The sequence below is a fragment of the Pimephales promelas genome, chromosome 8 (assembly GCF_988280905.1).
Source record: "Pimephales promelas chromosome 8, fPimPro1.hap1.1, whole genome shotgun sequence".
Classification (NCBI taxonomy): Eukaryota; Metazoa; Chordata; class Actinopteri; order Cypriniformes; family Leuciscidae; genus Pimephales; species Pimephales promelas.
The window spans coordinates 37,788,194-37,803,891 of NC_142776.1; the positions used below are offsets into that span (position 1 = coordinate 37,788,194).

The window sequence follows — 15,698 nt, forward strand, 5'->3', positions numbered from 1 at the left end:
ATTAAAGGAGAAGTTTACTGATAATTAACTCGCCCCCATGTCATGCAAGATGTCCACGTCATTCTTTCTTCAGTCGAAAAGAAATGAAGGTTTTTGATGAAAACATTCCAGGGTTCTTCTCCATATAATGGACTTCAATGGGGTCCAAACGGTTCGAGGTCCAAAAGACAGTTTCAGTGCAAACTGCAATCTGTTCAAAGGGCTTTAAACGATTCCAGACGATGAATAAGGGTCTTATAAAGTGAAACGATCGCTCATTTAATAAATAAATAACAAAGTTTAAGTTCTATAAGCTCAAATAGTCGCCTTGCTCTGTTCTGTGATGCACGTTCGTGACTCTCCTGTTCATCAAAATGAATGAATCTTTTTCCGAGTCATTTGGTTCATTTAATGAACGAAACGAATGAATTGACTCGGAAAAAGATTCGTTCATTTTGATGAACAAGAGAGTCACGAACGCGCATCAGAACAGAGCAAGGCGAGCATTTGAGCTTATAAAACTTAAACTTTGTTTTGCAGCTTCAAAGTTCTTTAAACGACACCAGACGATGAATAAGGGTCTTATCTAGCGAAACGGTCGCTCATTTAAAAAATAAATAACAAAGTTGAAGTTTTATAAGCACAAATGCTCGCCTTGCTCGGTTCTGTGATGCGCGTTCGTGACTCTCCTGTTTCGAACTCGTTTATCAAAATGAACAAATCTTTTTCCGAGTCAATTCGTTCGTTGAATGAACCAAATGAACCAAAATATTCGTTCATTTTAAACAAGAACTGTATTTCTGACTTAAACACATTCAGGGATTGTGACTTAATGCCGCAGGGCACTCAGATGTGTAAATGGCATCATGTAACAGGCCTGTGTCATTGCTCTGTCACTGTATGTGTGTGTGTGTGTGTGTGTGTGTGAGCTTCAGCTGCCCGACCACCCCAGCTGTGTATCAACGCCACCTGATCCTGCCCTGCTTTGTGTACAACAACTCTCTCCATTGACCCACAGCCGTCAGCGGTTGGTTCGGCCCCGGGGGAAGACATCCTCACCTGGAGCACTGCTCTTCTCGAGCTTGTTCTGTCACAGATGTCTTTGGGTGTGTCACTTTATATCGGTTTTGAGCAGATAAGGACCTGAGCTGCCAGTCTATTAGATGAATGAAACTGCACGGTCAAAAAAAAGTCGCTGCTTGGATTTACATGTGCAAATGCTTAAGAATCAATGATTGGATCATTATTGCAGTGATTATTATGTTTCTAGCATGTTATATGTATTAAAAACTTTTGATGATAATCTCCTCACCCCCATGTCATCCAAGATGTCCATGTCTTTCTTTATTCAGTCGAAAAAGAAATTAAGGTTTTTGATGAAAACATTCCAGGATTTTTCTCCAAGTAATGGACTTCAATGGGGTCCAAACGGTTCAAGGTCAGTGCAAACTGCAATCTGTTCAAAGGGCTTTAAACGATTCCAGACGATGAATGAGCGAAACGATCTCTCATTTAATAAATAAATAACAGAGTTTAAGTTTTATAAGCTCAAATAGTCGCCTTGCTCTACGCGTTCGTGACTCTCCTGTTCATCAAAATGAACGAGTCATTTGGTTCATTCAATGAACGAAACGAATGAATTGACTCGGAAAAAGATTCATTCATTTTGATGAACAAGAGAGTCACGAACGCACATCAGAACAGAGCAAGGCGAGCATTTGAGCTTATAAAACTTAAACTTTGTTATTTATTTTTGAAATGAGCGCTCGTTTCGCTTGATAAGACCCTTATTCATCGTCTGGTGTCGTTTAAAGCCCTTTAAAGCTGCACTGAAACTCTCATTTGGACCTTGAACCGTTTGGACCCCATTGAAGTCCATTATATGGAGAAAAATCCCGGAATGTTTTCATCAAAAAACTTAATTTCTTTTCCACTGAAGAAAGAAAGACATGGACCTTTTGGATGACATGGGGGCGAGTAAATCATCAGCAAAAGTTTTTTTTTAAAGTGAACTACTCCTTTAAATGTGCTGTAGATTGACAAGTATCATTGGTCAACTTAATAACGTACATAACCATATAGTGTTAAATAACCACTATTGCTATTACAGACTTGTTCTGATAGGTAAAAATCTAGTATAAACACACATGAGATGTGTTTTCTGTGTACAGTGCATGTCTCTTCTCCGTCCACTTGGTTTGTGCGCTGCCTGTGTAGTCGAGGTGCGTTCAGGAGAGCCGAGCGCTGACAGCTTTTGTAATTGAGTGCTTACAGGTCACAGACCATTTCAGACGTGAGCTCTCCTCCCGCGACAGAGTCTTCCTGACAGCTCTTATCCCAAAAATAGCCCCATTCCAGCTGAGTTGGCCCGAGTGGCTTCTTGTCTTGCATGGTGGCGTGAATTGAGATGAAGAGGCACGCGTCGTTTTGAGAGCGTCACGACAGGGAGCTTCATAAACCTCCGTCAGACTGTGCTTGTGATTAGACCGCGTTTAATAGAGGTGTTTCACACTCTCCACTTCTACATTTATATGAATGTTGCAAATCAGGTGTTTTGTAATCAACTCAAGTCACCTTTATTTGCTTTAGGCAGCTTTAGAGTGATTTAATGATGCAAACAGAGTTCAATCCGCAGCTCTAAAAAGGAAAGAAAAGTGTCATCAGTTCCATTGTAAAGATCATCAATTATATAAATTAGTTCAATACATATTTTATAAATTAAGTTATATAATTTAAGTTAACTTCGCCTATAAAGCGGAAAGCAGAAAGCATGATGTTGTCGTCCAACTCAGTTCATTTCTCGGTCAGTTGAGGATGAAGTATGAATGTTGGTGATGATGTTATGGCACCTTGAGAATTGCACAAATCACAAATTAAGTGATTTATGAGTTTGATACCGTTTGCATTGCATTTCAGTGCCTTGTTAAAAAATTCTTTTGAAGAAAATCTACTTTTAAAATGCCATTTTTTAATTATTTATATATAAATTCCACTGTAAAAAATTTGATTGTTATCACAACATATTTTCTTTTGTCAAATCAACTTTATAATAATTTATTTAGTTGAGATAACTTATTATTTTGAGTTTCTGATGGTTAAATGAATCTACTTCATTGTATTAACTCACTTTTTCCAGTTCAATCAACTTAAAATTTTAAGGCAACCCAGGTTACTTACTTTTTTAAGTTAAACCAACAATATTTTTTAATCACAACATTTTTTCTTTTGTCAAATCAACTTAAATAATTTATTTAGTTCAGATAACATATAATTTTGAGTTTCTGATGGTTAAATTAATCTCCTTCATTGTATTAACTCACTTAATACAATGAAGTTAAACCATCAATATTTTTTTTACAGTGCACTATTATTTTTTTAAACCGTGATTTAAATTGACAATATTTTTTTTTTATCCTTGACACCATCACAAATGTTACTTTTTTTTGCATCAGCACAATACAATATATCATGAAGTTGTAACCGCTTTTAGCGGTGTGTTTTCTTTAACCCTAAAACCGTATTCTGGACAAATGTGGGCAAAATAGTTTTGATTTATTTTTTAAAAAACACTTCCCTTGACCTGAGCGGTACAAGACTTGGCTACTTTTCCTAAGTTTGCCTCCTGAACACACATTTTTTTAACTCAATTCTACAATGTTAAATGGGTGAGAAAAAAAACTCCTTAATCTTGTTTTTGGGTCAAAAATGGGCACCCATAGAAATGAAATGAATGGGAAAAACTGTATTCTAAAATAAGACAGCAAAGTCACTTCATCTTTAGGTTTTAGCTCTAAGAACTTATTGGAATGATATTTTAATGTGGTTAAAAAAATAAAACATAAAAATAAGCATAATTTACGTAGAAAATATGGTACTTTTTGAAGTAAATAAATTCAAAATTACCCCCAAAAAATAAAAAGAACACCATAAATGGATCCACAAAACTTTATCGAAGACAGTGATATAACATTTATAATAAATAAAAATTCGGATCACACCTGAGTCCTCTTTGCCCACATTTGTCCACAATTACAAGTGAATGCGGTTTGAGGGCTACCAAAACCGAAAAACAATCCTAAAGCACTAAAATATAAATGGGCATCCATCTCCTTTTGTAGAAAATGAGTAATGCTGATTACCTGGTGACTGAAATCACCTGAGATTAACAGGACAGGGGATCTCGTTACTGCTTCAGTTTCAATCTCATTCTCGCTTCGGTGACACCGGGACCCAACATACTGTATACACAACGTATAAGCTTGCATCCGAATAAGAGCTTTTAGATGGTGTGAGATCCCTGTAGATATTAGAAATCATTTATGAGCACTGGTGTGTGTGTGTGTGTGTGTGTGTGTGTGTGTGTGTGTGTGGCAATTGGAAATAATCCCCTCCATCTACACCGGGGGCGTCCGCTTCTCATGTAGACGCATTAATGTCTTTCAAAAGCATGTGAATTGTTTTTGTGACTCGTGGCGAAATGCATTTTTCTTTCTCCCAGCGTCCTTCAGTGCCGCGTAATTCGGTCACTTAATAGATTTTGTGTAACTGCGGGCTACCTGGAATTTGATTCTGAAGCGTGCATCTGTTCTCCAGATAGACGATCTGAATGAGCGTTTGGATAAAAGACTCCAGCCTGCGTTTGTTTTTGTCCTTCCATCTCCATTTTCCACTCTATTCTTTCCCGTCTCCACGTCTCTGTTTGCTCTGAGCGCCCGCTGATCGCATTGATTATGTTTTACAAAAAAATTCAGAGGCACAGAATACAGTTATTTGATGACATGAGTGGCTGAAAGAGGATTCAGGAACACTTTACTTGAAGGGGTGTGCATAAGACTGACATGACCTCTTCATAACCATGACATGACATATGAAGTAGGGTTTATGCATGTTTATGACAGCTGTGAAAAAAAACTTTAGCCGATAATTTACTCGCCCCCACGTCATCCAAGATGTCCACGTCTTTCTTTCTTCAGTCGAAAAGAAATGAAGGTTTTTGATGAAAACATTCCAGGATTTTTCATATAATGGACTTCAATGGGGACCAAACGGTTCAAGGTCCAAATGAGAGTTTCAGTGCAGCTTCAAAGGGCTTTAAACGATTCCAGACGATGAATAAGGGTCTTATCTAGCGAAACGAGCGCTCATTTAATAAATAAATAAGAAAGTAAGTTTTATAAACTCAAATGCTCGCCTTGCTCTGTTCTGTGATGCGCGTTCGTGACTCTCCTGTTCAAAATGAACAAATCTTTTTTCGAGTCATGACTCGAAGGGTCCTTGATAAGACCCTTATTCATCGTCTGGTGTCGTTTAAAGCCCTTTGAAGCTGCACTGAAACTCTCATTTGGACCTTGAACCGTTTGGACCCCATTGAAGTCCATTATATGGAGAAGAGAGTCACAAACGCGCATCACAGAACAGAGCAAGGCGAGCATTTGAGCTTATAAAACTTAAACTTTCTTATTTATTTATTAAATGAGCGCTCGTTTCGCTAGATAAGACCCTTATTCATCGTCTGGTGTCGTTTAAAGCCCTTTGAAGCTGCACTCAAACTCTCATTTAGACCTTGAACCGTTTGGACCCCATCGAAGTCCATTATATGGAGAAAAATCCTGGAATGTTTTCATCAAAAACCTTAATTTCTTTTCGACTGAAGAAAGAAAGATAAAAGAAAGGGCGAGTAAATAATCAGCAAAAGTGTTTTGAAAAGTGACCTACTCCTTTAATAGTGACAATTGTCACAAACATGCATAAAACATCCTTCATATTCAAGACATACATCGTGTCATGATCATGAAGGTGTCATGTTAGTCTTATTTTTTGACCAACCTACATTCGGAAGCAACCAATAGATGAATGATGTGTGTGTGTTTACTTTACTAAGTGATAAAATCCAATACTGTAATCGTACAATGGAGGGACTCATGCCAGAATATCACAGAGACTGGACCCGTTTATTAGAGATTAACTGCATGTTTTCATTTTAATTTGACTACTTTTGTGTCAGCCACTACACTGAACGTATGCATGTGTGCACGGATACCCATGTGCATGAGCGAGTGTGTGGGAGAAAGAGAGAGAGCATGTTCAATCAACCAGTAAACTCCAGTCGCTCTGAGCTGTCGTATCCTCCTCCTACGAGAGAGAGAGAGAGAGAGAGAGAGAGAGAGGAGAGAGAGTCACGCTACAGCCAAGAGAGGAGAGCGCGAGAAGAAGAGAATCAGAGGAGCAAAAACGCGCATCTCTCGATCCGTTGGCCGGTGGTTTCCTCACAGCTCTCGGCAGGGGAAGGAAGGTGGGCAGATCAGTCCATCGTGTCCTCTCACATCTCCTCGTTTGGCCGTTGTGCTGCTTTTCTCCTCTGAGCCGAGGAGAGTTTTAGGAGAGGCAGGATGGTCAACAACCTGACCGAATGCGAGGAGGCAGAGGGGGCCGCCAACAGCCAGGGTGAGTGGAGGAATCTCTCACACACACACACACACGCGCTGCCACGGGATGGTCAGTACGCGACAGGAGCCGTGACGGGTCCTCTCCTGTATTCTGCATGTGTGCTGTGAGTGGAATAGTAATAGGCTGTTTGAGTTGTGTGTGTACATGTAGCGACTGTTGTTTTCAAACGTGACACACACACACAAAAGGAAGGGGAACCTCTCTGCCGTCACACACACGCCAGAACTCCTCTGGTACACACGTCGATGCCCTCGTAAAATGTCACTGTTTTCATCCGGCGTTCAGTGCTCTGGGTCTTTTAGTTTAAGCTGTTGTTTTATAATATTTATGTTAATATGGTGTATTACACTCTAAAAAATAAATGCTGGGTTGTTTTAACCCAATTTTGGGTCAAGCATGGACAGTTAAAAATGTAACCCAATGGCTGGGTTTGTCCATATTTGACCCAAAATTTGATTTTTTTAGAGTGTACATATATTATTGTTATTTAATAATATTATTTAATCCTTGTCGCTTTAATAGTCACGAGGAGTGCGGTGACATTTTTTGGGGGGTCATTGTAAAAATTATTATTGTTAATAATTTAGTTACTCAAAAAAAATGCTGGGTTGTTTTAACCCAATTTTGGGTCAAAAATGGACAAACCCAGCCATTGGGTTACATTTTTTAATGACATTTTTAATCTAACGTTTGGGTTTGTCCATATTTGACCCAAAATTGGGTTAAAACAACCCAGCATTTTTTATTGTTATTTAATATTATTATTTAATCCTTATTGCTTTTATAGTCAAGTAGAAGAGTGCGGTGACACTTTTGGGTGGTCATTGTAAAAATTATTATTATTGTTAATAATTTAGTTAATTTTTTTATTATATCACTCTAAAAAAAATGCTGGGTTGTTTTATCCCAACTCTGGGTCAAATATGGACAAACCCAGCCATTGGGTTAAATTTTTTTAATTACATTTTTAACCCAACGTTTGGGTTTGTCCATATTTGACCCAAAATTGGGTTAAAACAACCCAGCATTTTTTATTGTTATTTAATATTATTATTTAATCCTTGTCGCTTTAATAGTCACGTAGAAGAGTGCGGTGACATTTTTTGGGGGGTCATTGTAAAAATTATTATTGTTTAATAATTTAGTTACTCAAAAAAAAAAATGCTGGGTTGTTTTAACCCAATTTTGGGTCAAATATGGACAAACCCAGCCATTGGGTTACATTTTTTAATGACATTTTTAACCTAACGTTTGGGTTTGTCCATATTTGACCCAAAATTGGGTTAAAACAACCCAGCATTTTTTATTGTTATTTAATATTATTATTTAATCCTTATTGCTTTTATAGTTAAGTAGAAGAGTGCGGTGACACTTCTGGGGGGTCATTGTAAAAATTATTATTGTTTAATAATTTAGTTACTCAAAAAAAAAATGCTGGGTTGTTTTAACCCAATTTTGGGTCAAATATGGACAAACCCAGCCATTGGGTTACATTTTTTAATGACATTTTTAACCTAACGTTTGGGTTTGTCCATATTTGACCCAAAATTGGGTTAAAACAACCCAGCATTTTTTATTGTTATTTAATATTATTATTTAATCCTTGTCACTTTAATAGTCAAGTAGAAGAGTGCGGTGACACTTTTGGGGGGTCATTGTAAAAATTATTATTATTGTTAATAATTTAGTTAATTTTTTTTTATTATATCACTCTAAAAAAATGCTGGGTTGTTTTATCCCAACTCTGGGTCAAATATGGACAAACCCAGCCATTGGGTTACATTTTTAATGACATTTTTAACCCAACGTTTGGGTTTGTCCATATTTGACCCAAAATTGGGTTAAAACAATCCAGCATTTTTTATTGTTATTTAATATTATTATTTAATCCTTGACGCTTTAATAGTCACGTAGAAGAGTGTGGTGACACTTTTGGGGGTCATTGTAAAAATTATTATTGTTAATAATTTAGTTACTCAAAAAAATGCTGGGTTGTTTTAACCCAATTTTGGGTCAAATATGGACAAACCCAGCCATTGGGTTACATTTTTTAATGACATTTTTAACCTAATGTTTGGGTTTGTCCATATTTGACCCAAAATTGGGTTAAAACAACCCAGCATTTTTTATTGTTATTTAATATTATTATTTAATCCTTATTGCTTTTATAGTCAAGTAGAAGAGTGCGGTGACACTTTTGGGTGGTCATTGTAAAAATTATTATTATTGTTAATAATTTAGTTAATTTTTTTATTATATCACTCTAAAAAAAATGCTGGGTTGTTTTATCCCAACTCTGGGTCAAATATGGACAAACCCAGCCATTGGGTTAAATTTTTTTAATTACATTTTTAACCCAACGTTTGGGTTTGTCCATATTTGACCCAAAATTGGGTTAAAACAACCCAGCATTTTTTATTGTTATTTAATATTATTATTTAATCCTTGTCGCTTTAATAGTCACGTAGAAGAGTGCGGTGACATTTTTTGGGGGGTCATTGTAAAAATTATTATTGTTTAATAATTTAGTTACTCAAAAAAAAAATGCTGGGTTGTTTTAACCCAATTTTGGGTCAAATATGGACAAACCCAGCCATTGGGTTACATTTTTTAATGACATTTTTAACCTAACGTTTGGGTTTGTCCATATTTGACCCAAAATTGGGTTAAAACAACCCAGCATTTTTTATTGTTATTTAATATTATTATTTAATCCTTATTGCTTTTATAGTTAAGTAGAAGAGTGCGGTGACACTTCTGGGGGGTCATTGTAAAAATTATTATTATTGTTAATAATTTAGTTAATTTTTTTTTATTATATCACTCTAAAAAAATGCTGGGTTATTTTATCCCAACTCTGGGTCAAATATGGACAAACCCAGCCATTGGGTTACATTTTTTTAATTACATTTTTAACCCAACGTTTGGGTTTGTCCATATTTGACCCAAAATTGGGTTAAAACAACCCAGCATTTTTTATTATTATTTAATATTATTATTTAATCCTTGTCGCTTTAATAGTCACGTAGAAGAGTGCGGTGACATTTTTTGGGGGGTCATTGTAAAAATTATTATTGTTTAATAATTTAGTTACTCAAAAAAAAAATGCTGGGTTGTTTTAACCCAATTTTGGGTCAAATATGGACAAACCCAGCCATTGGGTTACATTTTTTAATGACATTTTTAACCTAACGTTTGGGTTTGTCCATATTTGACCCAAAATTGGGTTAAAACAACCCAGCATTTTTTATTGTTATTTAATATTATTATTTAATCCTTATTGCTTTTATAGTTAAGTAGAAGAGTGCGGTGACACTTCTGGGGGGTCATTGTAAAAATTATTATTATTGTTAATAATTTAGTTAATTTTTTTTTATTATATCACTCTAAAAAAATGCTGGGTTATTTTATCCCAACTCTGGGTCAAATATGGACAAACCCAGCCATTGGGTTACATTTTTTTAATTACATTTTTAACCCAACGTTTGGGTTTGTCCATATTTGACCCAAAATTGGGTTAAAACAATCCAGCATTTTTTATTGTTATTTAATATTATTATTTAATCCTTGACGCTTTAATAGTCACGTAGAAGAGTGTGGTGACACTTTTGGGGGTCATTGTAAAAATTATTATTGTTAATAATTTAGTTACTCAAAAAAATGCTGGGTTGTTTTAACCCAATTTTGGGTCAAATATGGACAAACCCAGCCATTGGGTTACATTTTTTAATGACATTTTTAACCTAATGTTTGGGTTTGTCCATATTTGACCCAAAATTGGGTTAAAACAACCCAGCATTTTTTATTGTTATTTAATATTATTATTTAATCCTTATTGCTTTTATAGTCAAGTAGAAGAGTGCGGTGACACTTTTGGGTGGTCATTGTAAAAATTATTATTATTGTTAATAATTTAGTTAATTTTTTTATTATATCACTCTAAAAAAAATGCTGGGTTGTTTTATCCCAACTCTGGGTCAAATATGGACAAACCCAGCCATTGGGTTAAATTTTTTTAATTACATTTTTAACCCAACGTTTGGGTTTGTCCATATTTGACCCAAAATTGGGTTAAAACAACCCAGCATTTTTTATTGTTATTTAATATTATTATTTAATCCTTGTCGCTTTAATAGTCACGTAGAAGAGTGCGGTGACATTTTTTGGGGGGTCATTGTAAAAATTATTATTGTTTAATAATTTAGTTACTCAAAAAAAAAATGCTGGGTTGTTTTAACCCAATTTTGGGTCAAATATGGACAAACCCAGCCATTGGGTTACATTTTTTAATGACATTTTTAACCTAACGTTTGGGTTTGTCCATATTTGACCCAAAATTGGGTTAAAACAACCCAGCATTTTTTATTGTTATTTAATATTATTATTTAATCCTTATTGCTTTTATAGTTAAGTAGAAGAGTGCGGTGACACTTCTGGGGGGTCATTGTAAAAATTATTATTATTGTTAATAATTTAGTTAATTTTTTTTTATTATATCACTCTAAAAAAATGCTGGGTTATTTTATCCCAACTCTGGGTCAAATATGGACAAACCCAGCCATTGGGTTACATTTTTTTAATTACATTTTTAACCCAACGTTTGGGTTTGTCCATATTTGACCCAAAATTGGGTTAAAACAACCCAGCATTTTTTATTATTATTTAATATTATTATTTAATCCTTGTCGCTTTAATAGTCACGTAGAAGAGTGCGGTGACATTTTTTGGGGGGTCATTGTAAAAATTATTATTGTTTAATAATTTAGTTACTCAAAAAAAAAATGCTGGGTTGTTTTAACCCAATTTTGGGTCAAATATGGACAAACCCAGCCATTGGGTTACATTTTTTAATGACATTTTTAACCTAACGTTTGGGTTTGTCCATATTTGACCCAAAATTGGGTTAAAACAACCCAGCATTTTTTATTGTTATTTAATATTATTATTTAATCCTTATTGCTTTTATAGTTAAGTAGAAGAGTGCGGTGACACTTCTGGGGGGTCATTGTAAAAATTATTATTATTGTTAATAATTTAGTTAATTTTTTTTTATTATATCACTCTAAAAAAATGCTGGGTTATTTTATCCCAACTCTGGGTCAAATATGGACAAACCCAGCCATTGGGTTACATTTTTTTAATTACATTTTTAACCCAACGTTTGGGTTTGTCCATATTTGACCCAAAATTGGGTTAAAACAACCCAGCATTTTTTATTATTATTTAATATTATTATTTAATCCTTGTCGCTTTAATAGTCACGTAGAAGAGTGCGGTGACATTTTTGGGGGTCATTGTAAAAATTATTATTGTTAATAATTTAGTTACTCAAAAAAATGCTGGGTTGTTTTAACCCAATTTTGGGTCAAATATGGACAAACCCAGCCATTGGATTACATTTTTTAATGACATTTTTAACCTAACGTTTGGGTTTGTCCATATTTGACCTAAAATTGGGTTAAAACAACCCAGCATTTTTTATTGTTATTTAATATTATTATTTAATCCTTATTGCTTTTATAGTCAAGTAGAAGAGTGCGGTGACACTTTTGGGGGGTCATTGTAAAAATTATTATTATTGTTAATAATTTAGTTAATTTTTTTTTATTATATCACTCTAAAAAAATGCTGGGTTGTTTTATCCCAACTCTGGGTCAAATATGGACAAACCCAGCCATTGGGTTACATTTTTTTAATTACATTTTTAACCCAACGTTTGGGTTTGTCCATATTTGACCCAAAATTGGGTTAAAACAACCCAGCATTTTTTTTTTCACTCTTTTTTTTTTCACTCAAAAAAAATGCTGGGTTGTTTTAACCCAATTTTGGGTCAAATATGGACAAACCCAGCCATTGGGTTACATTTTTTAATGACACTTTAACCCAACGTTTGGGTTTGTCCATATTTGACCCAAAATTGGGTTAAAACAACCCAGCATTTTTAGAGTGATTATAATTTGTTGGTGTTGAATAGGAAAGTTGATTATTTTAATTTAATTTTCATATTTGATGTAAATAAAAATAAAAATCCTTCATTCGTCTACTCTAGTACGGAGGACTCCGGCTGGAGAGAGCCGTGACTTTTACTGCTGTTTAATCTCATCTATCATGTCGGCGTTGCATAAGTCTCCATCTCTGTAACCGTTTCTTCGCTCCCATCCTTAGACAATGAAATGTCACTCAGTTATATTTGGATTTCACTCGGTTATGCTCCTTTTCATCAGACGGGAATATCTGATCAGTGTGTTTAACAGATGTTGGTGTGTGTTTAGACTCTTTGATCTTATCAGGAGGCAGGTCTTCACACACACATCCATCACACACGCTGATATGGCACAAATCAGATTGGGGAACTGTGTTTAATGTCTTTTTTTTAAGTTTATTTGAATATGTTACATAAGATCATGGTCCACACTACAACATTTTACCCGAGGCTAATTCTCAATGTTAGCCCCCTTTCGTCCTCTATAGCATTGGATTATTGCTCGATCTACATTAGTGCACCTGCTTTTGTTGGTCCATTTAATACCCTGTAAAGCCGAACCCAGACTGCGCTCCAGGTATGTGGATGATGTGCTGTCCGCGGTGCTGAATCCAGCGGTATCGTCACTTAGCCCTACCTAGCGCTGTCCAGGGTCCTGATTTATCTCTTTCATTACAAGCTGAGGCGGATTATCAGGAGATTTAGGCGAGCATCTCGCTGTCCCGCTACACTAAGATGAAAGGCATCCGTCCTCCAGATGCGTTCTGCGTCATCCGCTCCGGCATATTCATGAGACGCCGCTCTGATAATTATTTGCAGGAGGGTTTGTTCCAGGCTTGATGGACAAAGAATTTATTTTGCGGGGTGTACATGCTGATAAAAGAATACTTATATATATTTATTAGGGCTGTGCAAAGATCAATTGCGATTAATCGCATCCAAAATAAAAGTTTGTGTTTGCATAATATATGTGTGTGTGCTGTGTATAATTATTTTGTATGTATGCATGTATATATTTAAGCATTATTTGCACGTGAATACTGTATATATTATATATAAATATAAATATTTGATATATGAATAACACATTTTATTAAATATGTACATGCACGTGTGTGTTTATTATTTATATATACACAAAATAATTTTACACAGCACACAAATGTATTATGTAAACACAAACTTTTATTTTGGATGTGATAAATCACAATTAATCTCTGCACAGCCCTAATATATATATTATCGCGATTAATCGCGTCCAAAATAAAAGTTTGTGTTTACATAATATATGTGCACTGTGTATTAATATTTGGTATATATATATATAAATACACACACATGCTTGTAAATTTAAGAAAAAAATATTATTTATATATAAAATATTTCAAAAATATTTCCCACATATATTATGTAACACAAACTTTTATTTTGGATGTGATTATTCACGATTAATCATTTGCCAGCCCATATATATATATATATATATATATATATGAAATTCTGAAAATTCAACTTTGCGTCACAGAAATAAATTACACTATAAAATATTCAGATACAGAATGGTTATTTAAAATTGTAATAAGAATATTACTGTTTTTACTGTATTTTTAAGCAAATAAATGCATCCTTGGTAAGCAGAAAAAAAGCATTTTAAAAAATCTTAATTATTCAAAACTTTTGATGGGTAGTGTGTATATTTTTTTATTATATTTAATTTGATATTATTAATTAGGATTATACTATATATAATATTTATTATATATTTACAAACTTTAATTCAAATAATCGATTTGACTACTAATATTTATGTATTTGTTTGTTTGTTTTGAGACATAAAGATATAGTGGGAACTCTGTATTGACCTATTAGCATCTATAAGCAAAGCAATTTTTTGCTATTATTTATTATATTGTTTTGCTTCTTGTGTGTCTTGCGGTGACTTGAAGGACTCCCGACCTGTCGCTGTGAGGTTGTGTTCACTGATGTGTGACTTTTAGTGCTCTGTAATCTCATCTATCCAGTCGGCATTGCATAAATCTTCATCACTGTCACGGTAACAACAGTGGCTCTTCACTGAGGGAACGCACCAGGGGATCTGGACATAAACATATATTTACACTCAGCTAGATTGAATTAGTGCATGCACGGTTGTACATGTAATTAAAATGCATTTTCCCTATCCCTACACACTGCAACTGCATAGCAACACCCCGACAACCACCCACAACACCTCAGCATCTGCCCAGTGAGAATGATTTTCCTTATAAAATATACAAATGTGATTTTAGTGATTATGTTTCTCATTTCATCACTTGACCTTCCCCTATGAAGCTGTGCTTATCATTGGAGGAGATCCCCGTGGCTCTGAGAAGGACTGTGGATGAGTCTTTCAGAGATAAGAGGTTATTGTGGCTGTACAGTGACACGGCGATGATCAGTCAGTGTTTTACAGTGTGAACTGGGATGATTGTCATGCGGTGATGTAGATGCTGCGGTCTTATGAAGGTCTGTGCTTAAACCGATCTCCAAAAGGTGACGTTATGATTTGGTCGGTGAGAGGCTTTCATTACTATTGGAGTTTCCCTTCAGTTGTGTTTGTTTGGATTGCAAAAGTTTGGAGTCAGTACAATATATTTTTAATGTTTTTGAAAAAAGAGGCTGCATTTATTTGATTAAAAATACACTAAAAACCGATAATATTTGTACAATTTCAATTTTCATCATCATTATGTCTTCAGTGTCACACGATCCTTCAGAAATCATTCTAATATGATGATTTACTGCTCAAGAAACATGATTATCAGTGTTGAAAACAGTTGCATATTTTTGTGTCTTTGCATATTAATGCATCGTTGCTGAATAAAAGTATTAATTTCTTTTAAAAATGCAGTAGTTTATAACACTTTACAATAAGCTTTCATTAGTTACCTATTTTAGTTAGCATGACCTACACTCTCAGAAAAAAAGGTACAAAAGCTGTCACTGTGGCGGTACCTTTTCAAAAGGTACACTTTTGTACCTAAAGGGTGCATATTGGTACCTTAATGTACACATTAGCACCTAAAATGTACATATTAATACCTAAAATGTACATAATAACACCTAAAATGCAGATATTAGCACCTAAATTTCCATATTACCACCTAAAATGTACACATTAGCATTTGAAATGTACATAATAGCACCTAAAATTGACATGTTAGCACATAAAATACATATTAGCACCTAAAATGTACACATTAGCACCTAAAAATTTACATAATAGCACCTAAAATGGACATATTAGCAC

At 34.7% G+C, this 15,698-nt stretch overlaps 1 protein-coding gene across 4 annotated transcripts in view; it reads left to right on the forward strand.

Annotated features, from left to right (window-relative positions):
* Positions 1–15,698, forward strand: part of slc12a5a (solute carrier family 12 member 5a) — a 173,265-nt gene that overhangs the window by 45,115 nt on the left and 112,452 nt on the right. For 2 of the 4 annotated variants that reach the window (XM_039693353.2, XM_039693355.2), the window contains exon 1: positions 6,138–6,423. The exons of the other annotated variants lie outside the window; for them this stretch is intronic. In XM_039693353.2, coding sequence (XP_039549287.2) covers positions 6,369–6,423 — 55 coding nt within the window. In that variant the 5' untranslated portion in view covers positions 6,138–6,368. Of the gene's footprint in view, positions 1–6,137; positions 6,424–15,698 lie in introns of those variants that run through there. 4 annotated transcript variants of the gene reach the window in all.